The 17,442-nt window shown below is 37.4% G+C and overlaps 1 protein-coding gene across 1 annotated transcript; it reads left to right on the forward strand.

Annotated features, from left to right (window-relative positions):
• The first annotated feature begins 2,307 nt into the window (after nucleotides 1-2,307).
• On the forward strand, nucleotides 2,308-15,842 carry LOC113665464 (uncharacterized). Its single transcript, XM_027181162.2, has 12 exons — nucleotides 2,308-2,427; nucleotides 2,609-2,739; nucleotides 5,435-5,670; nucleotides 8,625-8,670; nucleotides 9,082-9,141; nucleotides 9,872-10,003; nucleotides 10,769-10,845; nucleotides 11,828-11,896; nucleotides 12,261-12,321; nucleotides 12,950-13,069; nucleotides 13,500-13,646; nucleotides 14,379-15,842. Exons 2-12 carry the CDS (start codon nucleotides 2,670-2,672, stop codon nucleotides 14,918-14,920), a joined length of 1,560 nt encoding a protein of 519 aa, XP_027036963.2. The 5' UTR covers nucleotides 2,308-2,427; nucleotides 2,609-2,669; the 3' UTR covers nucleotides 14,921-15,842.
• The last annotated feature ends 1,600 nt before the right edge of the window (nucleotides 15,843-17,442 follow it).

Here is a 17,442-nt window from a genome sequence, read left to right on the forward strand (position 1 = left end):
ATTTAAACGATGGACTCAATTACAAGCGGTAAACAGAGGCAAAAAGTACGAGCCGAGACGTGGGTTAAAATTACAATAAACCCCGAGGAGATCGCGCTAACACCAAGTGATGTGTTGGCAAAGGTGACGAAAAAGAACAACGACCTTTCGACCACAGTTGAAGGAAAGAGTTATTAAAAAAAGTTATAAGAGCTATAACGATAAAGAATTGATCTTATGACAGCAATGTATATGAATGTAGTTCTAAATTTAAATGTAGTTGTTCAAGTGACAGTGAAATTACACACAAATCATGCAGCACAAAATTTTCAAAGAATATGTTTTTTTTTAAATTTCATTGCAAGGTGTAGCTTAGATATTCGAATTTGTCGTGGCCTCATTACATTATAAAACAGTCCTTTGTACATACAAGTAATCAGATTAATTGAAAAATTAAATTCGTAGTTTTTTTCTGTAAGCAGAAGCAACCCCTACATTTCTATTACGACAGATTGAAGATTTCGACTTTGAAATCAATGTAGTGGCGGCTTGCAGTGAGGGGGTGACATTGCATCGCTGAGAGTGGCATGGTTATTTGACTTTGATCACCCATAGAAGCTCAAAAATTTCTTAATATTAGCGCGTAGTTTTACAAAGTTTTTCAACATTCTTGTAATTTTCTTCAACTCAACTGATTTGCCATAAACCTGTTACATTTCTTTTCTCTGTTCTCTCAATGGCGTACGCGTACTAGCTTTCTTAATTATTGCCGTTGTCAGTGTTTATTGTTCAAAACACGAACAAAAAACAGAGATAGTTTTTTTCGCAGAGCGCAATTTTGAAATGTTGACCAGGTTTTTTATCGATAGTACACAAAACATATTTCCCTTCAGCGGTAGTTAACTACTCATTCATTGACTAAGGTACTATGTATCCTAGCCAAAAGTGATCCAATTTCTTACAGTACAATTAGTCTTCCAACGCGATCTTTCCAGACTAATACCATCAGTTAAGGATAACACTGATTGGCTAGCCAACTTGGAATTCTTGGTTAAAATTTCTGATTATGCTGAAAATTTTAGAGCTTAGTAGTTTCCATTTTAGGTTAGCTATCGCAGAGACATAACTTCCATAACCTATAGTTCTATTGTCGAGTGGATGAAACTGCCATTTACATTAAAAATTAAATGTGTTGAGCTTAATCATTAACATGTTAAAATAAATTGGGTAATTAAGGAAAAACTAACCTCGACGCTTTGAATAAGCGCAATTCAAATATTGATAGTCTATTGAGTTACCTTGTATAAATCTTGGAAGACCTCGTGAATCTCTTTACCTTCAAGTATGTATCTAATCGTGAGTTTCCCTTTGGGAAATTTGGATGGAACAAAGTTGCATTTACATCTACTGTGAAGGATCTCTTTAAAATGGTTGCCATCAAACAAATATTCAGAGGTGATTCGGAATTTTTTTGAGTCATTTAGTTTGCATGAGAACAAAATAATAGAGGAGCTTATTTTTAAGTCGCGTTAGTATTCTTTTCATCATTTTTATCATATTCCTTTACATCGGTTGTTAATAACAACATTATTATATTATGAAATATTTCTAACAAGCAGCGTACAAAAATTAAGCTCTACAATTTGACTACCCCTTTTGGATTATGGCAAATTCCAGAGATGTGAAATTCATTTCTGATTTAGAATTTTGATCTCATTCACAGTAAGAGTTACTTTTTCAAACAGACACTTTTACATTAAATCGAACAAGGCTAAGGGTGTTGTGAATGATACTCCTGTAGACAGACCTAATAAGAGGGCAACTAGGTATCTCATGTCCTTCTCGTCGCCCTGCGCCACTCAGAGTGGTATAGCAAAATCGACTTTATATCCGTTGGTCTTCTTGATCTGAATCTAAACCATGACGGTTTAGCAAGGATTTTGGTTATCTTCTCTTATCGGTAAAGTCTTAAAATTCTTCAAAACAAATTCAACATGAATCTCCAACTGATTACTAGATCTTTTAGTTAGGGTCTTTAGTCCTCTAATAGCTAACTGACCGTGATAGCAGTTACCTATATCATGAAAACATAATGCAGTTTGTCTATCTGTAAAGAAAGAATAAAGCTCTGAAACTGGATTAACTCTAGATTAAGCAAATTTAGGAGTCGTATACTACACAACATTGAATTAAAATGCAGAGAAGCTACGAAGATTTGTTTAAATCTTAACAGTTTTGGAATGTGTTCTGTGCACACTGTTTGACAGATACAATTGAGTGTGTTCTTTACCTTTACTAATAGCTTCTCCAAAAATTTATTTCCAGCCCTCCAATGTGTCCAATGAAGTTTCCCTTGCAATGTTTATAAATACATGTCGGAAAGTAAATATTCTGGATATCAATAACAAAGCTAACGCCGATCCCATCAGGAAGCTGGTCACAACTCAGGTATGTACCCCATGATGGCCTAACTCACAACAGAGTTTCTCTTAGGCTTAGTGGTAGAGCATCTGAGAGTGGATTCCGGTCTAGGACCTGCTTCTTTGCTAGGGACTCAGATTTTTTACTTTGTTTCCCACTCATGACAAAATTATTGACATCTATCTATACATAATTCGTATTTATCCAGGTTATAACAAAACCATGAGGTATGTGCTTATTTCCGTTGGTCGACGGCAGGTGTCGTGTGCATGATTATAGTAGCTGCTGTCTTATGTAGAAAGTTCTCTGTTCCACACGGGGAGAGCCCTAGATGTCAAGGTATTTATCTTACTTGCTTGCTATAAGTCATAGACCAGACGTAAACAAATCAGTTCTGTTGTAGGTGCTCCTTCTTTGAGCCTGGTTCGATTTTGGCCTCCTCTTCGTTCGTTGGGCCTTGTCGAGTTTTCACTTCCGGGATATGGTCTTTTAATCCCTACTCTGAATGCAGGCGGTGTGCGCATTCTGATTGCGTTGCATCATGGTCGTAAAGTGAAAAGTGAGTCATTTGCGTCCTTTCGCGGTCGAGTGAACATTTCTGGTGGCAGCAGGACAGTGTGAGTAAACGTGGAATGTAATAGAATCCACTGTCTGTTGCCGTTCCTTCGAAAGTTAAAAAGTGTTTGCGAGCGTGTGCGACTCCTATTATTCCTCCGTCACAAATTTCGTCGTCGTAAAAGAAAACTGAAGAGATTCAAAAAGAATCGAAACTGCAGCCTTTCTTGTTTATCTATTCATTTGGCGGCAGTTACACTCACAGCCGATGGCTATGTGGATAATATCAAATTCGCGAGTTATTTAACAGGGAATCGACCCTTGACATGCAAACGCATTCCAAAGAGGCAGCGACCCTCTAATACAAGAACTATTTTTATGTCATACACTTAAAGGCGTAAATACGGGATTCGTGAGAGGAGAAGCCTTACGCCTCCTAAGACCAAATTCGTCACGTTCAACGTTTAATAAAAAAAGTACAGAGTTTCAAATATGCTTAAAGAATAGAGAATACCTAAAATAAGGTTTTGAGAAACGTATCTCTAGAGTTGTTCTCTGCGGGAGAGACTGATACTTAAAAACAAAAAAAAATAGTGCGTATACATGAAAATATTACCTTTTGTAACACAATCCCATCAGGCTTTGCCAAACCTTAAAAACATACAGACGGGGAAATGACACCTTAAAACTAACCCTTGCTATCGTATCGCTAACGAAAGTCACTGATGAATATCCAAATAACATCTAAGCTTTCAGGTTAGAAGATTTAAAAGCGCAAGCGAATGGCGAGAGTCGCATAGGCCTATCAACACCTTTTAACGATCGACTCCCCTTTGCTTTTCGGCTTACCCGGCGTGTCGCCGTGCGCATTGTAGAGCTATTAATTGGTCTAGTGACTCCTTTCATTGCTCTAATTCAACTGTTCTTCTTTCAATGATCAAGATAGTTGATTTACCATACAACATTCGCGATAAGTTAATTTGCTTTTTCTTAGGAAAGTAGATTTACAACACAATTGAGTATACAATAGTAGCGCTGTGTAACGCAACAATAGGCCTTTTCCCGGCCATAATCGGTCTCAAACACCAGCACTTAAAATGCGAGAAACACATATACCGTCGGAGAGCATTTGAGAGCGTTTGGTCAGAGCTGTTAAAGAAGGATCAAAGCGGCCACCCAAATCTTTGAAAGGCTCCAAACTGCGACGTACATCAAATTTGACCTTCTCGAAATATGGCCTCAAATTACATACCAAAAAAAACAGTGATTGCGTTTGCCCTTCAGAACCATAGAATACGCGACAAATACGTACGAAAAATACTTTTACAAATTCAGAATAAATCAAATTACATTTATCTATGGTGAAAGGGAAAAGGAACGGCCTCACTTTTTTACGGAATGTTCCGTCAAAATCTGCGGAATTCTGCAGCTTTGGTCGCCATATTGAAAATGAAGCTACCACAATGCAACGTAATCGGACTGCGCACACCGCCTGCTCTGAATGCTTGGCTCCACTGTTTTCTTAACATGCATAATTTTAGCTTAAGGTGTTACTTGATCGCTCGGGAATATGAATTAATTTTTGAGTGCATATGGCTTTCCGTGGATCTAATCCGCCCTCATTACTCCGTTAAAGGAAAAAAAATACAGTGATAATGTAATTTTTATCTTTCATTGTTCTCAAAATTTGGAGACGAAACTCCAAACGCAATCTAATAAAAACTGGATGCTTGAAGCTCGATTTCGTTTAATTGGTATCGCATCCGTTACCAAGACTTTGAAGCTGGTTCAATATATGCGCTAAAATTAGTAAGCTTAGCAGATATACAAAGTCCGGTCGATGGAGCAAATTATAGTTCTTCAGATTTGAAACCTAATGAGCATCTGACGATTAGATGATGGAATTAATTAATTAATAGATAACTATAGAGGTAAATAAATAAAAACGTTTCGTATGGAATCATTAAGGTTTAGTAGGAGTATTTACTTGAAAAACGTAGAAGTTCATTCGGAAGCAGAAGAGAACAGCACAGATCCAGTTAAAAAAAGCGAGAGTTTGCCTCGTCTCACAAGCAAGTGATGAATTAAGGATTAATTGCAAGTATAGTTCATTGCTGCGGGTTGTGTTGTACTAGCCTGAGCTTTTAATCTGCTGTGGGTTTTTTACGGTTATAAATTTTGGCAACATTCTCCTTATTAGGCACTCTTCCAAAACACGATACCAAAACATCCAGGAAACGATTTCAATAACCGAAAACGACCTCTGAGAAATTTTCCTGAAATTTCAAAAAAAAGAAATTTTCTTTGAAATATTGACAAGGATAATTTATTCATCGATCTTGGGAATGAAATGTGACATAATTATCCAGGTGTGAAATTATACTTACTTAGATAGCATGTCTTAGTGCAGTTAAATCTGCATCACAAAACAATGATAGTCAGTCGATTCCAGTCGACCTTGGTTATGGTGCTATTTCAGCTTCTCTACCCAAGACAACGAGCGCCGATTCTTGGTTAACGTGCCTTTTAGTTGTGGCAATTGATTTGAGAGTAACAATAGACCCCATGAATGCGAGAATCATCATAGCTGCAGTAGGGGCACTTATTATCACTGGAACGTTGACAGAATGTTTAGACCAAGATGAACACAACATAGCAGGGTGCCTACGAGCCTGCGGCTGGGACGAGCAGAAATCTTTGACCAAGAGAGCTCGGGTAAGTTGTCTCTTTCTCTTCCATTTACATCGAAATTTCCATGTTATGGTGAAATCGGCCGTTGGCTGAGAATGTAGCGTTTTGAAAGTATAGAGGTTTTAATCGCAAAATTCACTTGAAGCGTTCAAGGCAGAGTTGTGGCTGCCGCGAATTTCTGATATTTGTATACAAACAAAAAAATTAACAAAGTAAATTCTGTGCATGTGATATTTGACGACAATTACCGTTAATGATACCAAAACATCCAGGAGTATTGCCTTGAAGAATTCGACTGCAGAGATCAACCGAAGAAAATTTCGTACCGAAGGCCTTTGCTTTATTCAGCTCAAAGTGCGGTTAAAAAGAAATGTCATCAATTTCACCAATTTCTAAATTAGTTTGCCAGATATGATAGTGCAAACAGAAATGGAGCTAATAATCTTCCATGCAAATTCGGTAATAAAGATTTAACATGGTTTGCTTGATCATACATATTATAGGTCAATGAAGTTAATGTAGCATCAAATGATTGATGCTTTAATGCACGATCACGTCGTATTGAGTTTTTCAATCCCTTTTTGTGCTTTGGCCAGATGATTTTACTCTGAAATACCTCTCTTTTCGCTTGGTCACATGGAGCACTATTTTCGTTGAGTGATTGCTTCAATTTAGAAAATATATTATCTCAAACAGGGAATATAATTTGCTCAAGTCATATTTATTTGCGAAGCACTGAGGTATATTCAATTAGCAGTCGAACAAACTTAACCCTGTTGGACGTGAAATCAAGATGTGAACATGAATTTATCCTGTCTCCCGCTCCTTCGAGTTTTCTTTTGAGTTGGCCCAAAAACTTCAGTACCTCAGAAATTGTTGCATCAACAATGTTTGCAAATTAGCGACAATGTTTTATTCGTGTTCTTTCGTGCATTTATAGTTGTCATCGACTTTTGTTTACCGCAGAGTATGTTTATCATAATACGTTTAGTTTCTAGTTTGCCCTCGAGACAATTATGAGCCTATTGTGAAATTTTACTAAACTTGAAAATACAGCAAGGCTAAGGAATTGCGAAACGAAGTTTGCCGCGTAACCCATTTTCATGAAGTTAGCAATACTGAAATAGCGTTCAGTGTCGGGGTCTTAGGGTAGATTGTTTACAATCAGGACACGATTTCCAGAATTAGTGATCATTTACATTAAAGGAAGCAAACCGGAATTTTTAAGATCTTACTGTTTGTTTGCACGGGAAAGACAGAAAACGAAAGAGAATAAATTAACGTTTGAACATAAAATTTCCTCCTACATGGCATTGTTTTGTTCCCTCCATGCCATTAGCTTGGAAAACATCCTACACCTGTGAAAATTGCTGGGAATGGCTGAATTTAGGAAGTGTGTTATAAAACTTTCTTTACTTCACTTTTCTTGATTATTATTAGAATTCACGTTGAAATTTAAAGAAAAAGAAAATAATTACCAAATCATAAATGAAAACATTACTAGGCGATAAACACCGAGAAAGTCTACCGAAATCAATATATTGCAATTATCAACAATACATTAGGTTTGGACCAGAGACTTAAACGATTCCGGTTCAAGCCAATTTTCGCAGGTTCTGGCATGGCACGCACAAAGGAAAATTTGTCGTACATCAGGACAGACAAGTTTCGATCATGTGCATTCTTCGTGAAGGTCACGCGATCTGGGGTTCGAAAACAAATGTGCTGAGCCAACAAGAGTTTGTTATCTTGCTATCTGTATTTACTTTTGCGTGTTAATAAATTGTGTTTTCAGTCTTTTGTCTACTGTTCATTAAAATACAATTTTTTTTCACCTCGGGCTGCCTCGAGTAAGAATGATAATGATAACCACTCGTTTAGAACAAAGAAGAGAGAATTTTAACAACGTGTGGAACGTGACAGGTAAATAATTGTGGTCGACAACATCCAATATTTTTCTTTATCAGTCGATTCTTTTATATACAATTAAAAGTTAACATATTCAAAAGCAGTCATTTCTTTATCTCATCTAATATGCGTTAAAACCATGAGTATGAGGTCTACTTCGTAAATTTTGATTACAAAAGTATAACTTGTTTTCGTTTATCCACAAGTTATGGGAATTGCTTCTTCGATAGAATGAACGAACCACAAAGATTAGTGCTCCAACAGGTCATAGATCTGAAATAAATTTAGGCCCCATTCACACCAGCAAAACATATTTTCCACTCTCCCTAAGTAGTGGTTAACCCTATCACTTCAATAAGTGGTTGAGATCTAACCTCTCGTTACCTAAGATACCGACAGATTATCCACCCAATAAGAATAGATATGTATAGAGTCATGTTTGATGCTGTTATTTGAATGGAACCACACCTTTTGACACGAAATGAGCATAAACTAGAGGGACAATGAAGATCATGAAAGGAATGAAAGCAATTTGAGGCCCAAGCACTATTCACGCGGAAATGGATACTAGGCTTTTATTTGTACCAATTTGGAACGGCTATTTTTGCGTTTTCTGCTTAATTTGCAACTGTTGAATTGAAAGCCCTGATCAGTGCTTTCCTTTTTTTTTTTTTATAGAAATTAAATGATAACATTAGCCTGCGTCAAAACTCCAAGATCGTCTCATTTTTCAGTTTCGATCAATTCTGAATGTATTAAAGCTTTCTCCATCCATCAGGATGGAGCTAAACAAACACTCTTTAGAGTAAATCCATGAAATGCAGGGGAAGAAGATCTAATTTATTGATGTAAATGAAAATAGAAAAATTGAATGCGATATTTCAAATTCATTAGCGTCTTCCTCCAAGTACTCAAAGCGCTTTCGCTGTTGAGGCAGAAGAATACTGTTGGTCTGCCAATTTGAAGTCGAGAGCCACAAACATCTTGATTACAATTTTAAAGCTTTGACCTACGCACAGTCCTTTAAACAGAGATCATGTTTTTTACCTTTATGTTTTGCATTTTTTCAGGCCAGCTCATCTCTCTCCTGCGATCAGTGTTTAAGAAGGAGGAGAGGTAAATAATACTTATAAAGTTGAATAGAGATCACAATAAGACAATGTTTTTGCCTCTCACATGGGACTATTTTTAGCGCTTGGAAATAAAACTATCTTTGAGCTATCTTTGGTTCTAAGCCAACAAGGGAACGATGATTATCACTGAAGAGAGCGAAGAGTAATGAAGAGAATAATGTACCAAATTGACGTGGATGATTAAAATTGAAAGTATTCGAGACTGGATTGAAACAGATAAGAAAACTATACATTCAGTTAAATCTGCTGTCTTTGGAAATCAGTTATAACTCACTGTTATTCCTGAGCCATAAAAAAGTCAGTCTAAATTTTCCAGTGAAAGAAGCAAAAGTATTACGTATATTTAAAGGAAATGTAATTTTTGGATTAAAATCCGTTTCTTCTCTCTTTTCAGACCTCTATCGACATGCTATCACTGCCTTTGTAAGACGTCGGAGGCAATCTCTTAGTTATGGTAAGTATATCTGATTTTGTTTAACAAGTTTTCGGCTGGAACATGGGCATCGTTTTGGAGCGGGAAACTTGAACAGTTTGTCATAAAAATTCTGAAAAATATCACCACGCCAAATTTTTTAAATTCCGCTAAGGCAGGAAAAGTATCACTTGGTTTTCTTCAACCTTAGCCCAAGAATAAACTGTTTTCTGTTTGGCGAAAAAGATCTCTGGAAAGAGCTTTTTAGAGAATTAAATCCAGCGCAAGTCTTATTTCGATTAACTTGGCTCAGGATGAAAGAGTTTTTTCTTAGTCGCAGGCTATTTAAACCGGGTAAAATCCAGAGGTTGCCAGGAGGCTCCCAGCAGGCCACGAGTAGCTTACGTGTAACTGTATCCCCCCCTCCCCCAGGGTAAAACGGAGGCGAGGGAACGTTTACGCAAACCTGACACTAATCGTGTTCCGTGACGTCACTCTTTTGTAAGAAAATGTCCACTGACTTTTTATTGACTAACCCTTTTTGCCGATTCTTTTGTCAACTCTGATTGGCTAGAGTTGGTGATTTATTTTAATACTTTCGAACAAGATTGTTCGGCAGGCATTTCATCGCCCTCACAGGAGCCCGGCCGTTTGCCTTAAATGGTGAACAAAAATTTTTCCTATCCGCATCGCTCTTTAATGTATCATGATCCTCAATATACACCACTAAGACAGTTGTTTTTTTGTAGCTTAAGGTTATCCTTTATTTTAGACTGTGCGAGCAGGGCTGATGACAATTCACCCGTGCCTGAAATACAGCTTGCATCCAATGTCTCCGTAAAATTCGGACAGTATGATAACACAGACGACTGGTATGCTTACGTATCTTGGAGTCCAATCAATGGTGCGTTACTGGCTTATTGCCTGTCCTTTATTATTCCAAACAACGCAAACAGCAGTAATAAAGGAGTAGAAAAAAAAACTAGCAAAAGCAAATAAACAAAAAAGCAAAAAAAGAGGGAAAAAGAAAGAAAAGGCGTTATTAGCCTTTGCCCCTGAACACAGAGATCCACTTATTCCACAAGCGAAGCAGTGTAACTTTGTTAGTGGCTTTTTTAAAACAGTCATTGAACCAGGAGATCGCTGGCAAAAAGTGAAGTTTTCGCCAGAAGATAAATATTTTCACTGAGTTAGCTATAAGACCTCACAACGCTGTTGACAAAATTGAGTGTTTCATTAAAATGGTGGACTAGAACCTGCTTCTGAATAGCAATGGCTGAACAGTGTTTTGATGACTGGTGTAAGTACGATGCGTTTCTTAAAGCTCTCTCATTTCTTGGAGTTAAACGTATTATAGTGCGCAAAAGCGTAGGGAAAATGTGGTATTTGAAGACCGATTGAAAATTGTCTGAAAACTACGAGCATGATTTACTTCAATAGAGAAAATCTATAGTTATACGTCTGCAATTTATTACAAGGCACAAAAGTTCGCTTGAACCTATTCATATCATGGCCTCTGAGACTTTTCAATCCGAAACAGATATATCCTTTGAATGATATATTTCTCACAATTCCGCTCTAAACTTCATGAAAATATTCGTTGTCGGAATAATTGCCGCACTTGTTCTAGAGTCTTATATTCTCTCTAATATTTTTGTTAAATTCATAGATACCGCTGGTTTTTTAAAAGGCTATTCTGTTCGCTACTCGTTTGACAGTGATATACTTTGTGCTAAGGTACCGAAGGTAAGAAGAGAGGTCTCATTGCTAGCTCTATCCATAAGATATTTGATTGATCTGGTCGACTGGTATTGTGTAAACAGGTAAAATAAGTGTATACCCTCATACGTTTCGTGGCTATTCCAGCAAAGACTGAATGGAGACTATCAGCTTGAGAAGCCTCAAGATTTATATCCACAATTTAACTATTGTACATAAAACATCAGTCGCCCTCCGCAATTTGAGATACCAAAGAGTAACGTAATCTTTCGAAAACTGTCTTCAATTGGGATGAATATCGACTGCGGACGCCTTTATTTCAATATAATTGAACAACCTGGATGCGAACGCAATACCACAGTTGCAGTTCGCATTGTGTAAGCAGACACTCATTAAATGCATTGCGACATCAGTCTTTCTTCGTCCGCGAGAGAGGTTGAGGCCTTGATCAAAGTCAGCCAGCGAGAGTCCTGAAAAGGGTTCGGCACCTCATTATCGGCGTTAGAGCCTTAGCAGACCTCTTGCTCAAGGCCACAAACTTTCTGGCGGCGAAAAAATGCTAAAAATGCTAATAAGACTAACGATTAGAGCCTGCTATATACGCAATTCACACACAAAAAGAAATCATCATTTGCTCTTACTGGTATCAAGAATGCCTCCAAACTCTAGAGATATATTACATGGAGAATAGGAAAGAAAATGGGGAGAAGTGAAGGGGGGGGGGGGGGGGGCGCAAGACTTTTTTACGTCACAGATGAGCGACCAGGCCAATAAGCAAGATTTAAAAACAGCAGCGTGCGAGTTTTTTGTTCACTTAATGACACTTTTTTAATAATTGCGTGCATGATATTTTTGGCATACTTTTCCTTTCAACCCCCATCTGCATGATTCGTAATTCTCTCCACCAGCTGTCATATCCAGAGGCATAGTATCAGGAGATGATCAAGCTTTGATTAAGGCAGATTTCATGGACTTACGTTGTACTTTTCTCCTCCTATCATGTTTTTAGAACCAAACGTCTTTCAGAATAAACATATCTAGTTATGGCTATATTCAGGGCGAGAATATTCACCTAGTGGTAAGTTCAAGGAGTGAAATGCAGATTTCCTGATGTTTTACTCTTTTTGCTTTAGTGTCGTCTTTTGCTCTCATATTTCTAAATGCACTAAAATATGTCATTTCACTGGCCTTTTTATAATATACTGATCCATCTAACCCTTCTTGCACGCATGGAAGGATGCTTGTATATCTACGTGCATGCAGAAATGCTTGTATGCATTCACTCATCCGTCCATTCTTTATCCCATTCAATTTTTCATTTACGAATTAAATTTGTTCATCTTTTCGTCAATCCGTTCGTTGGTCCGCTCGTTCGTCAACTCCCCCGTTCCTTCGATATTTTATTCATTCATTTAAATTCCCTAATTTTTTTCTACTTGAAGGTTGTAAGCATCCCCACTAATATGACTGTCACTGGGATGCTGTCTTTCTGTGACGATAAAAGTAGGTTCTATTCGATTAAAATAATGATAAAGAGCAATAACTGAATATAGGGTCTCAATGGAATGATTTACGGCTAACCGTTACAATTTTGGCTATTTACAGCTAACGGTTTACCCAAAAATGATACAAAACTAACACGCTCTACAGGGGACAGTTTTTACGGTTAGCTTTTTTCACGATTAACGTTTAAAATCTCCCAATTTTACGCCCAACGGCTAAATGTTTTTGGCTATTTTACGGCTAACGGTTAACCCAATTAAGACCCTCTACATAAAGCATAAAATTTGGTAAATTTTAAGTGGTGATAAGCTCTTCCTTCGGACGTGGGACAAAGAAAAAAATTCTCCATGAGGGATCGGACCTCAGACTTTCGGATTATGTCAGACTTCACGGTGAAATTTTGAGATGGTCTTAACCTCCTGACAATTTAACCCAATTAGTGGAGGGGGATGGCATCCCCATTTCAGAATTTCCTATTTCCTTTTAGTTGAGTAAAGCCGTTTTCAATTTTAACACCATAAATCACAAACATGTAGGATATTCATTTCTGATGATTTCACACTTGGCCTCAAGAAGGCACTTTCAGCGTTCACTTGATCTTTAGATCCATCTTAAATTTACATTTTAGCTTCAACATCACCACCACTATCACAAACTATGACATCAGTTAGGGTAACAACGAAATCATCGACAGCTGTTAAAGCATCCATAGCCACAGAAACATCAAAAGCAAGGAAAACGACGAAAGGTGAGGTGCTGACCCTTTTAAAACAAAGGTTATCGTTAGTTTCGTCCACCTCTTGCATTCCTTCGTACCTCTTCCTCGTTTGTGCTCCGGAACTCTGTTAGTGTAGAGCTTGGCCTTTGTGCGAATTATTACTAATAACTTCCAAAAGAACCAATTTTTCTTTACCGACTGTGGTTGGAGGGGAGGGGGGGGGGCAGTTTGGAGGATTTTGGGGAAGGAGTACATCATACATCATGGTTTTTAGGGGGTACAGAGGTGGGGGGGGAGGGTCAGTCGACGCCAACAGAGTATAAAGAGGGTACGATTAGAATTGACTTCTTACTAACTGCCAAAGGGGGGGGGGGGGGGGGGCTAAGAGAATATTAATTTGTTATTCCTTTTATTAACTAGTGTTGAAATTGATTTAATAATGAAATAATTTTTTTCCCAGGCTCTGACAAACCCATGAAATATGTGTCCATTTCCGTCGGTGCTGTAGCTGGTGTCTTGGCTGTAGTATTGGCTGGTGTTTTCCATAAAAAGTTTATTAGAATCTGTGTAAAACGCGAGGGATTTAACTATGATCGTCCACCTGGTGGTTTGTATTTTTATTTCAAAAAAAGAACTTTATTATATTCTCTTGAGAATAGTAATAGTAGGGAGCTTTAGCTAACCACGATGGCGATAGCAACGAGGACGTGGCAAAACCAGAAATCTAATTAGCAGAACAATAGCTCAGCGCGTGCGTTTTAAAACTGTGTACATTTCTTAACCATCCTCTGAAAAATAACAACGTGAAATCATCAAAATTTGCGTAGTCCGAGAAAGGAAACCCCGACGGCAAATTATTTAAGTTTCCATTTGGAACTCAACGCCGCTCTCATACGCTATGCTGAGGTTAACTTTCGGCGCCATAAAAGATGGTACACACATCCAGTCAGTCGCGAAATTCCAACTAAAATATGTATTAATTTTTGATTCGACGTCTTCCTTGGTTTTGCCGTCCTAACTGCCAAAAGTTCCTAATATCTCCTAGAAGGGCAAACGACTCAGGCAAACTTTGGATTCACGTTTGGATAATACATATCCATAAAAATTTATTTCACCACTTCGAATTTGTCCTATTTAGTAGACTGAAACTGTTAGATTTTCTTGAACTTTGAGGCAATTTCATTTTTACCAAAACGATACCAATGGCCGTACTATCTTTTGAATTTGCTCAGTGTCTTTTTACCCTCATCAGCTACACTTAAGTCTGAGAATTTTACAGAGTTCTTTACGATAAAACCTCCCACGTGTGTCTAACAAATTTTGCTTTCGTTACTTCCAGATATTGAGCCTGAAAATCATGAGGTATTCATAATTTTTAATAGTGATGATAATGAATTGGTGAAAGATGAGCTCCTGCCCCTCATTGAAGGACAGCATGGGTTCAAATGCCGAGTCCATTACAGAGACTTCAGAGCTGGTGGTATTATCTATGACCTGATGTCGGATAGTATTAGTAAAAGTTACAAAAATGTAGTAGTTTACTCGAGGAACTTTTTGAAAAGTGGCTTTTGTGATTTTGAACTGAATCAAGCAAAGCATAGACTTCTCAGAAAAAATGACGACAGTTTGGTCATTATAAGAAAAGATGACGTGGATTTAAGATCGCTGCCTGAAGATCTGCAAGAAAGAAGCGTTATCGACTATGGCAGTAATCATGAAAAACCCCACTGGGAAAGAAAACTCATCGAGTTTCTCAAGTTGCCTAACAAAAACAGGCATGAAAGCACAAAAAGTAATGACACAGTAGTATTCTCCATAGACGACGTCGACCCGATCAGAGAAGAAGTTTTCCAAGAAACATTTCCGAACATGGACAGATGACTTGTTTTACTTTCGCGTAATGAGGCATCAAGTTACCGTTACGAATATTAGTAACATTTAGTTCTTTTTTGAAGCTTTGCGAACCTTTGACGTTTCTCAACGCAGCTATTTATGGCAAATTTCAAAACATAAAACTTGTTGGATATCATGTCAACTGCACTCGAAAATTCAAGACCCTGCCACACAGATGAGAGACTGGCACGAGAGAGAACTCATGCAATCAGTATACTCAGCACGACTTTCAATTTTCAAACTCCAAGCGAAGGTGCTAAGTGGATAACATATCGATACATTTCTCTCAGTGACACACAGCTGGAACACAATCGTAGTTAAAGTAGTCACAGTACCGATAATTAATGGCTGTTTTAGTATTATGAGGGTCAAATTTGTAGACGATCCCACGTCACTATTTACTGTTTGTGCCCATTTATAAAAATATTCTACATTTTAATCAGTTCTCTCCTCTCTTAACCTCAAATTTGTCAATGATAAGATTTATAAGTGATTGGTCTTTGATAAGATTTATAAGCAATTGGTCATTGAATAGATTTATACGTAATTGGTCTTTGTGTTTGACAGTTTTGGATAATCATAATTCTCTCAATCGGCCAGAGATAAAGACAATTGCATTATCATTGACCATCATTACTGTACATTCGTCTGGAACAAGCGATACTACCTTTTCATTTTTTCGTTCTACTATCACTGCAATTGTACTTACCAAAAAGCCATCGCAAAGAATCCGTACATGGCGCAAAGCCACTTTTAAAAGGGCTGCATCACGAAGCAACAAGTCGGAAAGACAAATTGGAAAAATTTGTGGAACATAACAGACTTTTTTTTTATGTGTCTTATAGCTCTCAAAGCCATGCATTGTAAATAGTACAGAGTGCTTTGTCTTAAAATAAAATCATCAACCCTACAAGAATCTTTCTGTATCGTAACTGTTTCGTAAGTATTGTTCCTTTTTTGCAATGATGATCATAAAAAAAGGTTTGCAAAGCTCGATGCTCTACTCTCTTCGTTTTCTTTACACACGTAGTTGGGAAAGAGTAACTGCTCATTTTCCTTCGAAATTTTACTAGCGTTCGTTTCAAAGTTGTCAAAGTTATGTTGTAGATTGTTAACGTAGCTAGAAGAAACACACCCGCACCAAGCGCAACACCTGAAAACACAGCCCATCAAGAAGCAACGAACACTGACTACATGAACGGTATGAAAAATGAGGTTCTTCTGTTACGTCACATTCTTTATCGTATGTTACGTCATGATGAGGCTCGTTCGCGCGCAAGCTTCTAATGGGCCGCACGCGAAAACACGAACAAACAAACAAACAAATAAAACAAAAAAAAGAAACAGAAATTCAGAGCTAAAAGCGAAAATATTTGAAGACTCGTCATTTATCGCCTTCTCTAATTCTCCTTCCCCTTAAAGACTATCGTCGCATTATCCTTTATATTCAGCTTTAGCGTGATACGTATATATCTGTTAGAAAGGAGTTCTTATTCAAGGACCGAAACTGTGATCGAAACATAATAAAAAATTATTCACCAAAGTGGAGGTGAATAATTGTTTCAGTACTTGCCACACAGAAACCAACAAACTTGTTTATTACTTTTATTATACCGAAAAATGGTCGGAAATTCAACTCTTTACGCACGATTTTGTATCATCGGCTGCTAAAAGGTTCATAGTACTTGCTATTCACTTCCGAACTAGCCAATCAGCGCGCGCAGAAAGCATTATTTACTTGTTTGGTATATACTAATTCTCTTTATAGAGGTGGGCCATAACCTAACTTTATTTGAAAAATGACGATGTTGAAAATGATGGTAATCATGATTAAAATCGAGTTACAATACTTGTCGGTACTGCAACTTTTAACCATTATTATTTGTCTAGACTGATGACGTTCTTTTTGCGTAATGTGTAAAAACAAAGTGAATGTATACTGCATACAAAATGGATGATGGTATGGGTCATGGAGAACCATGTCTCTAAAAATGTTATCATGAGTAGTATCGTGAGTTTGAAATTTATCTCGATTCTACTATTTTCACGAAGTTATAGAAGTATCACAAAACAACTATAATTATTATAAGTAATAATGTAAGTCTCGTTTTCAATTCTAACTACACTCAGACGAGTCATCCAATGTGAAAAGTTTATTTAGGATGAGTCAGCCAGTCTTGTAGTACACGCATCCTGGTTTGATCTTAACATGTGTACACTGAAAACTAAGGGTTCTACAAAAAGAACCTGTGCTGCACCAGATACGAAAAACCACTAAGAAAACCATGCTTTAAAAGTGGCCAAAAAATATGTGGAAACGTATTCCTCATCTAATGCAGCAGCACAGTACCTCGAGGAAAGGGTAAACTAACATGGCCACCCTGCTAATCACAAAAAAAATCAAAGAATGTATTGATATTTTACAAGGATTTGGAAACGAAAATTATATCAATACGAAAAAAAAAAAAAAAAAAAAAAAAAGAAGGAAAGTGGTCAAACATAAGACTGAC

This window comes from Pocillopora damicornis, chromosome 10 (genome assembly GCF_964200805.1).
Source record: "Pocillopora damicornis chromosome 10, jaPocDami1.2, whole genome shotgun sequence".
Taxonomy (NCBI): Eukaryota; Metazoa; Cnidaria; class Anthozoa; order Scleractinia; family Pocilloporidae; genus Pocillopora; species Pocillopora damicornis.